Source organism: Oncorhynchus mykiss, chromosome 24, assembly GCF_013265735.2.
Source record: "Oncorhynchus mykiss isolate Arlee chromosome 24, USDA_OmykA_1.1, whole genome shotgun sequence".
Lineage (NCBI taxonomy): Eukaryota > Metazoa > Chordata > Actinopteri > Salmoniformes > Salmonidae > Oncorhynchus > Oncorhynchus mykiss.
In genome coordinates, this window is record NC_048588.1 from 35788765 (window position 1) to 35800255 (window position 11491).

At 46.7% G+C, this 11491-nt stretch overlaps 2 protein-coding genes across 4 annotated transcripts in view; both read right to left on the reverse strand.

Moving 5' to 3' along the window:
• Nucleotides 1–11115, reverse strand: part of LOC110523138 (muscleblind-like protein 1) — a 110830-nt gene extending 99715 nt beyond the window's left edge. For all 3 annotated transcript variants that reach the window (XM_036961798.1, XM_036961797.1, XM_036961799.1), the window contains exon 1: nucleotides 10985–11115. The gene's annotated coding sequence lies outside the window, so the exon portion shown is untranslated. The remainder of the gene's footprint in view (nucleotides 1–10984) is intronic.
• Nucleotides 7198–8683, reverse strand: LOC118944040 (histidine-rich glycoprotein-like). Its single transcript, XM_036961561.1, has 2 exons — nucleotides 8661–8683; nucleotides 7198–8248 (listed from the first exon to the last, which is right to left on the reverse strand). The coding sequence occupies exons 1-2, from the start codon at nucleotides 8681–8683 to the stop codon at nucleotides 7198–7200; spliced, it is 1074 nt and encodes a 357-aa protein (XP_036817456.1).
• Nucleotides 11116–11491: the final 376 nt, after the last annotated feature.

Genomic DNA, 11491 nt, shown 5'->3' on the forward strand with positions numbered 1-11491 from the left:
CATCAGTGATGGATAGAAGGAGAAAACCATCAGTGATGGATAGAGGGAGAAAACCATCAGACAGCAGCCCAACCTCCGAGAGGATCAAATGTCCCAGTGATGGACAGAAGCAGAAAACCATCAGTGATGGATAGAAGCAGAAAACCATCAGTGATGGATAGAAGGAGAAAACCATCAGTGATGGATAGAGGGAGAAAACCATCAGTGATGGATAGAAGCAGAAAACCATCAGTGATGGATAGAAGGAGAAAACCATCAGTGATGGATAGAGGGAGAAAACCATCAGTGATGGATAGAAGAAAACCATCAGTGATGGATAGAAGGAGAAAACCATCAGTGATGGATAGAAGGAGAAAACCATCAGTGATGAATAGAAGGAGAAAACCATCAGTGATGGATAGAAGCAGAAAACCATCAGTGATGGATAGAGGAAGAAAACCATCAGTGATGGATAGAGGGAGAAAACCATCAGTGATGGATAGAGGGAGAAAACCATCAGTGATGGATAGAAGGAGAAAACCATCAGTGATAGATAGAAGGAGAAAACCATCAGTGATGGATAGAAGGAGAAAACCATCAGTGATGGATAGAAGGAGAAAACCATCAGTGATGGATAGAGGGAGAAAACCATCAGTGATGGATAGAAGAAAACCATCAGTGATGGATAGAAGGAGAAAACCATCAGTGATGGATAGAAGGAGAAAACCATCAGTGATGAATAGAAGGAGAAAACCATCAGTGATGGATAGAAGCAGAAAACCATCAGTGATGGATAGAGGAAGAAAACCATCAGTGATGGATAGAGGGAGAAAACCATCAGTGATGGATAGAGGGAGAAAACCATCAGTGATGGATAGAAGGAGAAAACCATCAGTGATGGATAGAGGGAGAAAACCATCAGTGATGGATAGAAGGAGAAAACCATCAGTCATGGAATGAGGGAGAAAACCATCAGTGATGGATAGAGGGAGAAAACCATCAGTGATGGATAGAAGCCAAAAACCATCAGTGATGGATAGAAGGAGAAAACCATCAGTGATGGATAGAAGGAGAAAACCATCAGTGATGGATTGAAGGAGAAAACCATCAGTGATGGATAGAAGGAGAAAACCATCAGTGATGGATAGAAGGAGAAAACCATCAGTGATGGATAGAAGCAGAAAACCATCAGTGATGGATAGAGGGAGAAAACCATCAGTGATGGATAGAAGGAGAAAACCATCATTGATGGATAGAAGGAGAAAACCATCAGTGATGGATAGAGGGAGAAAAACATCAGTGATGGATAGAGGGAGAAAACCATCAGTGATGGATAGAAGGAGAAAACCATCAGTGATGGATAGAAGGAGAAAACCATCAGTGATGATAGAAGGAGAAAACCATCAGTGATGGATAGAAAGAGAAAACCATCAGTGATGGATAGAAACAGAAACCCATCAGTGATGGATAGAAGGAGAAAACCATCAGTGATGGATAGAAGCAGAAAACCATCAGTGATGGATAGAAGCAGAAAACCATCAGTGATGGATAGAAGCAGAAAACCATCAGTGATGGATAGAAGCAGAAAACCATCAGTGATGGATAGAAGCAGAAAACCATCAGTGATGGATAGAAGGAGAAAACCATCAGTGATGGATAGAAGCAGAAAACCATCAGTGATGGATAGAGGGAGAAAACCATCAGTGATGGATAGAGGGAGAAAACCATCAGTGATGGATAGAGGGAGAAAACCATCAGTGATGGATAGAAGGAGAAAACCATCAGTGATGCATAGAAGCAGAAAACCATCAGTGATGGATAGAAGGAGAAAACCATCAGTGATCGATAGAAGGAGAAAACCATCAGTGATGGATAGAAGGAGAAAACCATCAGTGATGGATAGAAGGAGAAAACCATCAGTGATGGATAGAGGGAGAAAACCATCAGTGATGGATAGAAGGAGAAAACCATCAGTGATGGATAGAAGGAGAAAACCATCAGTGAAGGATAGAAGGAGAAAACCATCAGTGATGGATAGAAGGAGAAAACCATCAGTGATGGATAGAAGGAGAAAACCATCAGTGATGGATAGAAGGAGAAAACCATCAGTGATGGATAGAAGGAGAAAACCATCAGTGATGGATAGAAGGAGAAAACCATCAGTGATGGATAGAAGGAGAAAACCATCAGTGATGGATAGAAGGAGAAAACCATCAGTGATGGATAGAGGGAGAAAACCATCAGTGATGGATAGAAGCAGAAAACCATCAGTGATGGATAGAAGCAGAAAACCATCAGTGATGGATAGAAGCAGAAAACCATCAGTGATGGATAGAAGGAGAAAACCATCATTGATGGATAGAAGGTGAAAACCATCAGTGATGGATAGAAGCAGAAAACCATCAGTGATGGATAGAAGGAGAAAACCATCAGTGATGGATAGAAGCAGAAAACCATCAGTGATGGATAGAAGCAGAAAACCATCAGTGATGGATAGAAGGAGAAAACCACCAGTGAAGGATAGAAGGAGAAAACCATCAGTGATGGATAGAAGGAGAAAACCATCAGTGATGGATAGAAGGAGAAAGCCATCAGTGATGGATAGAAGGAGAAAACCATCAGTGATGGACAGAAGCAGAAAACCATCAGTGATGGATAGAGGGAGAAAACCATCAGTGATGGATAGAGGGAGAAAACCATCAGTGATGGATAGAAGCAGAAAACCATCAGTGATGGATAGAGGGAGAAAACCATCAGTGATGGATAGAGGGAGAAAACTATCAGTGATGGATAGAAGGAGAAAACCATCAGTGATGGATAGAGGGAGAAAACCATCAGTGATGGATAGAGGGAGAAAACTATCAGTGATGGATAGAGGGAGAAAACCATCAGTGATGGATAGAGGGAGAAAACCATCAGTGATGGATAGAAGGAGAAGGAAAATGCTTTTAGTTGGAAGCTATTTCTTCACCTTTCTTCCCTTGAAATTCAGGACACTGTGTAAACAGTATTCTATCTGCCCTCACAAGCATGGACGCACTAGCGTGCACACACACACACACACAGGGCTCCCCTCCCTCTGCATCTGTAGCGTAAACAGAGGTGGGTAGGCAGACAGGCCTTGAAGTGTCATGCTGTCGTCTTCAGTATCATATCAGTGCGTGTGTTTCAACAGTCTGACACTCAGACACACACCAGTTGAGGAGTGTGCGTGTGCGTGTGCGTGTGAGAGAGAGAGAGAGAGAGAGAGAGAGGCTCCTCCTGAGTAACTGCAGAGTACTGTGATGCAGCAGTGGTGTCATTGAGTTCACCAGCATAAATCTCCTCTCAGCACAGCCACAGTCCCTCTCTCCTCCCAGCCCCAGTCCCTCTCTCCTCCCAGACCCAGTCCCTCTCTCCTCCCAGCCCCAGTCCCTCTCTCCTCCCAGACCCAGTCCCTCTCTCCTCCCAGACCCAGTCCCTCTCTCCTCCCAGCCCCAGTCCCTCTCTCCTCCCAGCCCCAGTCCCTCTCTCTTCCCAGCCCCAGTCCCTCTCTCCTCCCAGACCCAGTCCCTCTCTCCTTCCAGACCCAGTGACTCTCTCCTCCCAGACCCTGCTCCAGTCCCTCTCTCCTCCCAGCACAGCCCCAGTCCCTCTCTCCTCCCAGCACAGCCCCAGTCCCTCTCTCCTCCAAACACAGACCCAGTCCCTTTCTCCTCCAAGCTCCAGTCCCTCTCTCCTCCCAGCACAGCCCCAGTCCCTCTCTCCTCCCAGCACAGACCCAGTCCCTCACTCCTCACAGACCCAGTCCCTCTCTCCTCCCAGCACAGACCCAGTCCCTCTCTCCTCCCAGCACAGCTCCAGTCCCTCTCTCCTCCCAGCACAGCCCCAGTCCCTCTCTCCTCCAAACACAGACCCAGTCCCAGAGAGAGAGAGAGAGAGAGAGAGAGACCTAGAGAGAGAGAGACCTAGAGAGAGAGAGACCGAGAGAGACCTAGAGAGAGAGAGAGACCGAGAGAGACCTAGAGAGAGAGAGACCTAGAGAGAGACCTAGAGAGAGAGAGAGACCTAGAGAGAGAGAGAGACCTAGAGAGAGAGAGAGAGATTATAGTGTTATTGGTAAAAATTATCCTTGTCAGGCAGACACTAGTACCCTGCCCAGAGCTCTAATTCACAGAAGTGGTGTGTAATCTAGGATATTTGAAGGGGTTTAAGGTGTCAAAAACCTTCTCTTGCTTCCCAGAGTGCTGAACAGAATAGGATAGATGTTCTTCTCCCCGTCCCAATGGTAGAGGTCACAGTACGGAGGGGTAATATGTTCTGTGTCTCAGTGTCACTTCAAACGGTTTCTTTTCTGTTCTGGGGAAATCACTTTTAAAAGCTCTGGAGGACCACTGGTCAAAAGTTTTAGAACACCTACTCATTCAAGGGTTTTTCTATATTTTTGTGATTTTCTACATTGTATAATTATAGTGAAGACATCAAAACTATGAAATACCACACATGGAATTATGTGGTAACCAAAAAAAAAGTGTCAAACAATTCAAAATACAGATTATTTAAAGTAGGCACCCTTTGCGTTGATGACAGCTTTGCATACTCTTGGCGTTCTCTCAACCAGCTTCACCTGGAATGCTTTTCCAACAGTCTTGAAGGAATTCACACATATGCTGAGTACTTGTTGGCTGCTTTTCCTTCACTCTGCATTCCAACTCATCCCAAACCATCTCAATTTGGTTGAGGTCGGCTGATTGTGGAGGCCAGGTGTGTTGGGTCATTGTCCTGTTGAAAAATAAATTATAGTCCCACTAAGCTCAAACCAGATGGCAAGGCGTATCGCTGCAGAATGCTGTGGCAGCCATGCTGGTTAAGTGTGCCTTGAATTCTAAGTAAATCCCAGACAGTGTCACCAGCAAAGCACCCCCACACCATAACACCTCCTCCTCCATGCTTTACGGTGGGAATTACACATGCAGAGATCATCTGTTCACCTACTCTGCATCTCACAAAGACACAGCAGTTTGGAATCAAAAATTGCAAATTTGGACTCATCAAACCAAAGGACAGATTTCCACCGTTGCTCATATTTCTTGGCCCAAGAAAGTCTCTTCTTCTTATTGGTGTCCTTTAGTAGTGGTTTCTTTGCAGCAATTTGACCATAAAGGCCTGATTCACACAGTCTCCTCTGAACAATTGATTTTGAGATGTGTCTGTTACTTGAACTCTGTGAAGCATTTATTTGGGCTGAAATCTGAGGTGCAGTTAACTCTAATGAACTTTTCCTCTGCAGCAGAGGTAACTCTGTGTAACTCTGTGTAGAACATGCGGTCGAGCTCCTGTCGGTCGAGCTCCTGTCGGTCGAGCTCCTGTCGGTCGAGCTCCTGTCGGTCGAACTCCTGTCGGTCGTTCTCCTGTCGGTCGAGCTCCTGTCGGTCGAACTCCTGGCCTACTAAATGCTCAGGCGTTGCATTGAATCAACCAATGGTTGCATGCCACGTCATCGACTGGGCAGTCAGACGTCAGATTGTTAAATCTCACAGTACGATTAGCTGATATGTTAAATACCTATCCAGGCGCTGTAAGATGATGTCATGAGTCTGAAACGTAGTCGGGCAGGAACTCCACCATTCACAGTCGACGTGCCGTGTCTGTCTCGCAGTGATGACCTTTGTTTGTTTTTTTAACCTTCATTCCACTAGTCAGTTATGAACAAATTCTCATTTACGATGACGCCCTATGACCTCACTAGAAGTTCACTTGGAAATCATCTTCGCCATTTTCTTGATTTGTTACTTCACTTTTTAGCTTTGTTTATTTTATCTTAGTTTGTTTTTAGGTTTGTTTCTAGATGTCCTACCCTGCCCCCCCTCTGCTGCAACAAACCCTCTCTCTCTCTCTATAATAAAAGCACACACACACACACACAGATCTGCATTCCACAGACACCCCTTGTGATTACTGAGGGAGACAGATAGATGACATCACTTTTGAAGAACAGATCTGTGCCAAGAGGAAAGGAAAGGAGAGAGACAGAGAGACAGAGAGAGACATACACATCTAAAGAGCCACTTATTTACTCCACAGCTCAGCAAAGCATCTAAACACACACCCACATCTAAACACACACACACACAAATGTTTGCTTAATTAACGTATAAGAAAATGCACTGTGATACGGTGAGACATGGCATACTGGGGTCAGACAGACAGACAGACAGACAGACAGACATACAGACAGACAGACAGACAGACACTACTAATGACCTTGTAGATCTAGCAGCTCTGTGTTCAAGCCTTTATCGCACTGTTACCGCTGAGAGAGAGAGAGAGAAGGAGAGAGAGAGAGAGAAGGAGAGAGAGAGAGAGAGAAGGAGAGAGAGAGAGAAGGAGAGAGAGACGGAGAGAAAGAGAGACAGAGAGAGAAGGAGAGAGAGACCGAGAGAGAAGGAGTGAGAGAGAGAGAGAGAGAAGGAGAGACAGAGAGAAGGAGAGAGACGAGAGACAGGGAGAGAGAGAGAGAGAGAGAGAGAGGGAGAAGGATAGAGACAGAGGGAGAGAGAGATAGAGGAGAGAGAGAGAGAGAGAGAGAGAGAGAGAGAGAGAGAGAGAGAGAGAGAGAGAGAGAAAGAGAGAGAGAGAGAAAGAGAAAGAGAAAGAGAGAGAGGCAGAAAGAGAGACAGAGAGAGAGAGAGAAGGAGAGAGGGAGAAGGAGAGAGAGAGACAGAGAGAGAGAGAAGGAGAGAGAGAGAGGAGAGAGTCAGAGAGAGAGAGAGTGAGAAAGAGAGAGAGAGACAGAGAGAGAGAGAGAGAGGAGGAGGGGTGCAGATCAAAAGAGACGTGTCTGTAGACATTTATTTAACCTTCATTTAACTCGGCAAGTCAGTTAAGAACAAATTCTTATTTTACAATGACAGCCCACCCCGGCAAAACCCTCCCTTAACCCGGACGACTCTGGGTCAATTGCGCCGCCCTAGAGAACTCTTCAACACAGCCGGTTGTGATACAGCCCGGGATCGAACCAGGGTCTGTCGTGACGCCTCTATAGCGTTGAGATGCAGTATCTTAGAGCACTGCACCATTCGGGAGCCCAAAGAGGGAGACAGACTGTCTGGAGGGAAGTCACAGTGGAACGAGACTGCTGACGACATTGATAGGCGACGACGATGATGATGATGATGATGATGATGATGATGATGATGATGATGATGACAACAAGTTCTCACAGTCTCACTGGAGATTTCAAAATGTATCCCATAGCTGCAGGAAGTAGGGGTATTGAGAGTTCTGCAGGAAGTAGGGGTGGTGAGGGTGATGCAGGAAGTAGGGGTAGTGAGAGTTCTGCAGGAAGTAGGGGTAGTGAGAGTTCTGCAGGAAGTAGGTGTAGTGAGAGTTCTGCAGGAAGTAGGGGTAGTGAGAGTTCTGCAGGAAGTAGAGGTAGTGAGAGTTCTGCAGGAAGTAGGGGTAGTGAGGGTGATGCAGGAAGTAGGGGTGGTGAGGGTGATGCAGGAAGTAGGGGTAGTGAGAGTTCTGCAGGAAGTAGGGGTAGTGAGAGTTCTGCAGGAAGTAGGTGTAGTGAGAGTTCTGCAGGAAGTAGGGGTAGTGAGAGTTCTGCAGGAAGTAGAGGTAGTGAGAGTTCTGCAGGAAGTAGGGGTAGTGAGAGTTCTGCAGGAAGTAGGGGTGGTGAGTGTTCTGCAGGAAGTAGTGGTAGTGAGAGTTCTGCAGGAAGTAGGGGTGGTGAGGGTGATGCAGGAAGTAGGGGTAGTGAGAGTTCTGCAGGAAGTAGTGGTAGTGAGAGTTCTGCAGGAAGTAGGGGTGGTGAGGGTGATGCAGGAAGTAGTGGTAGTGAGAGTTCTGCAGGAAGTAGAGGTAGTGAGAGTTCTGCAGGAAGTAGGGGTAGTGAGAGTTCTGCAGGAAGTATGGGTAGTGAGGGTGATGCAGGAAGTAGGGGTAGTGAGAGTTCTGCAGGAAGTAGGGGTGGTGAGTGTTCTGCAGGAAGTAGTGGTAGTGAGAGTTCTGCAGGAAGTAGGGGTGGTGAGGGTGATGCAGGAAGTAGGGGTAGTGAGAGTTCTGCAGGAAGTAGTGGTAGTGAGAGTTCTGCAGGAAGTAGTGGTAGTGAGAGTTCTGCAGGAAGTAGGGGTAGTGAGAGTTCTGCAGGAAGTAGGGGTGGTGAGGGTGATGCAGGAAGTAGGGGTGGTGAGGGTGATGCAGGAAGTAGGGGTAGTGAGAGTTCTGCAGGAAGTAGGGGTGGTGAGAGTAATAAGTAGGGGTGGTGAGGGTGCTGCATGACCCCCTGAGAAATCAAATATTTACACCGGATTAGTGCACTAGGCCTTTGTTACTCCTGAATGAGACAAATACTGGTCAGCAGAGCAAAGAAAATGACTTGACTTCAATCTTGAACGACCTGCTCTGGATGATAATCCACGTTAACCAGCGAGAGATGGAACCAGAGACTAACTGGACCAGATATCCCCTCTATACAGCTGACAACCTACATCAGTAACAGATATACACTGTGTCAAGCCAACAGGTTGAGTTAGACACCAACTATCTCCTTTAAACAAAAAAAAAGTGATGTGGACACCCCTTTAAACGTGTGGATTCTGCTATTTCAGCCACACCCCTTTCTGACAGGTGTATAAAATCGTGCACACAGCCATGCAATCTCCATAGACAAACATTGGCAGTAGAATGGGCCTCACTGAAAGAGCTCTGTGACTTTCATCGTTGCGCCGTCATAGGATTCCACCTTTCCAACAAGTCAGTTTGTCAAACTTCTGCCCTGCTAGAGCGGCCCCCGGTCAACTGCTAGCGCTGTTATTGTAAAGTGGAAATGTCTAGGAGCAACAACGGCACAGCAGCAAAGTGGTAGGCAAACACAAGCTCACAGAACGGGGTGCTGAAGTGCTCTACACTCACTTTAGAGTTCAGAACTGCCTCTGGAAACAACTTCAGCACAAAAACTGTTCGTTGGGAGCTTCGGGAAATGAGTTTCCGTGGCCGAGCAGACGCTCACAAGCCTAAGATCACCATGCGCAATAGCCAGGCGTCGGCTGGAGTGGTGTAAAGCTCACCGCCATAGGACTATGGCGCAGTGGAAATGCCTTCTCTGGAGTGATGAATCACGCTTCACGATCTGACAGTCTAACGAACAAATCTGGGTTTGGCAGAAGCCGCAGAACGCTCCCTACCCCAATGCATAGTGTCAACTGTCAAGTTTGGTGGGGGAATAATGGTCAGGGGAAGGTTTTCGTGGTTTGGGCACATTAGTTCCAGTGATGGGAAATCTTAACGCTACAGAATACAATGACATTCCAGACTATTCTGTGCTTTCAACTTCGTGGCAACAGTTAGGGGAAGGCCCTTTCCTGTTTTAGCATGACAATGCCCCCGTTCACAAAGCGAGGTCCATACAGAAATTGTTTGTCGGGATGGGTGTGGAAGAACTTGACTGGCCTGAACAGAGCCCTGACCTCAACCCAATCAAACACCTTTGGGATGAATTGGAAAGTTGACTGCGAGCCAGACCTAATCGCCCAGCATCAGTGCTTGACCTCACTAATGCTCTTGTGGCTGAATGGAAGCAAGTCCCTGCAGCAATGTTCCAACATCTAGTGGAAAGCCTTCCCAGAAGAGTGGAGGCTGTTATAGCAGCAAAGGGGGAACCAACTCCATGTTAATGCCAATGATTTTGGAATGAGACGTTCGACGAGCAGGTGTCCACACACTTTTGGCCATGTAGCGTATCACCTACATTCAATCCCTCAATCAGTCCATCGAAATACACAAAAACACAATCCCCCCCCCCACACCAGACATGGTTTGTCAGACTGTAGCATGGTTACCGTTACCGTGGGTAACGTGGGAGTTTAATACTTTCCTTTGAACAGCAGGAGTCATCTCATTATGCAGGGGAGTGTCGCGTCTTCATGGATAGGTGAGTCTGTGTGCCTGTGTGGTGTGGTGTGTGTGTGTGTGTACATACTGTACATATGTAGGATCTTAATTTGAACAGTTGAACATTCATTCCATAATGTTGCTTGATAAGTGGTCAGTCTATTATCTGGCCAAAAGTAAAATCCTGTTATTGTAACTATGTATTATTGAGTATTTTCTGTGTATTTATGTGAAACATGAAGCTCATCTGCAGTGCAGGAAAATTCTCAGCAACAAAAGAATGATCCAATTAAGATCCTATGCGTGTGTGTGTGTGTGTGTGTGTGTGTGTGTGTGTGTGTGTGTGTGTGTGTGTGTGTGTGTGTGTGTGTGTGTGTGTGTGTGTGTGTGTGTGTGTGTGTGTGTGTAGAGAGCAGGCTGCTGGGGAGAATGTCTACGGTGCGTGTGGTTAACAAATGTACAGGACATTAAACACTAATGGTATCCATCCACAGTCTCCTCAGCTCTTTTCCACATTGAAAACCGTCCCGCATCAAATGACTGCACAGGACACTGTCTGACTAACTAACTGCACACACTCACACACAGACAGACACAAACACACATACACACGACAGAGTAAAAGTTTTCCCCAATCAATAATATCAACCTGAGACTCCGTAAATACAAGCAGAATTGTCTCGAGTATAGAGCTCTCTCTCTACACACACACACACACACACACACACACCCCACACACACACTCCACACACACTCCACACACACACACACACACACACACACACACCCCACACACACTCCACACACACTCCACACACACACACACACACACACACACACACCCCACACACACTCCACACACACTCCACACACACACACACACACACACACCCCACACACACTCCACACACACTCCACACACACACACACACACACACACACACACACACACACCCCACACACACTCCACACACACTCCACACACACACACACACACACACACACACACCCCACACACACTCCACACACACTCCACACACACACACACACACACCCCACACACACTCCACACACACTCCACACACACACACACACACACACACGGTAAACAGTAACTGTATTCACTTACTGTGTCTCAACGTGGACTCCTCCGACTGCTACTGAGCGGAGAATAGAAAGTGAAAACCTCATGCTCGCTTTGCGGCGCTTCTCTCCCTCCCTCGCTTCTCTCTCATCTCGCTCACTTTCACTCCTGCCTCTTCTCTCTCTCTCGCTCTCTCTCTCTCTCTCTCAATTCAATTCAAGGGGCTTTATTGGCATGGGAAACGTGTTAACATTGCCAAAGCAAGCGAGGTAGATAATATACATATCTCTCTCTCTCTCTCTCTCTCTCTCTCTGTGAAACACCCCTCTCCATATAAGGAAGTACAGCTAAACATGCAGATGCAGCTGGCTCAGTTCACCTATCACAGCACGTATGCAAAACAGAAAGAGACAGAGGGAATAGAAGGAAGAATAGAAGGAGAGAGAGAAAGAGGGAGGGAGGGAGACAGAGTAAGAGAGAGGTAGCCAACTCAACTGAACTGCTGCCGTCATCAAAAGAGTGCCCTGATTTTGTCCTGTGTGTTCCTGTGTT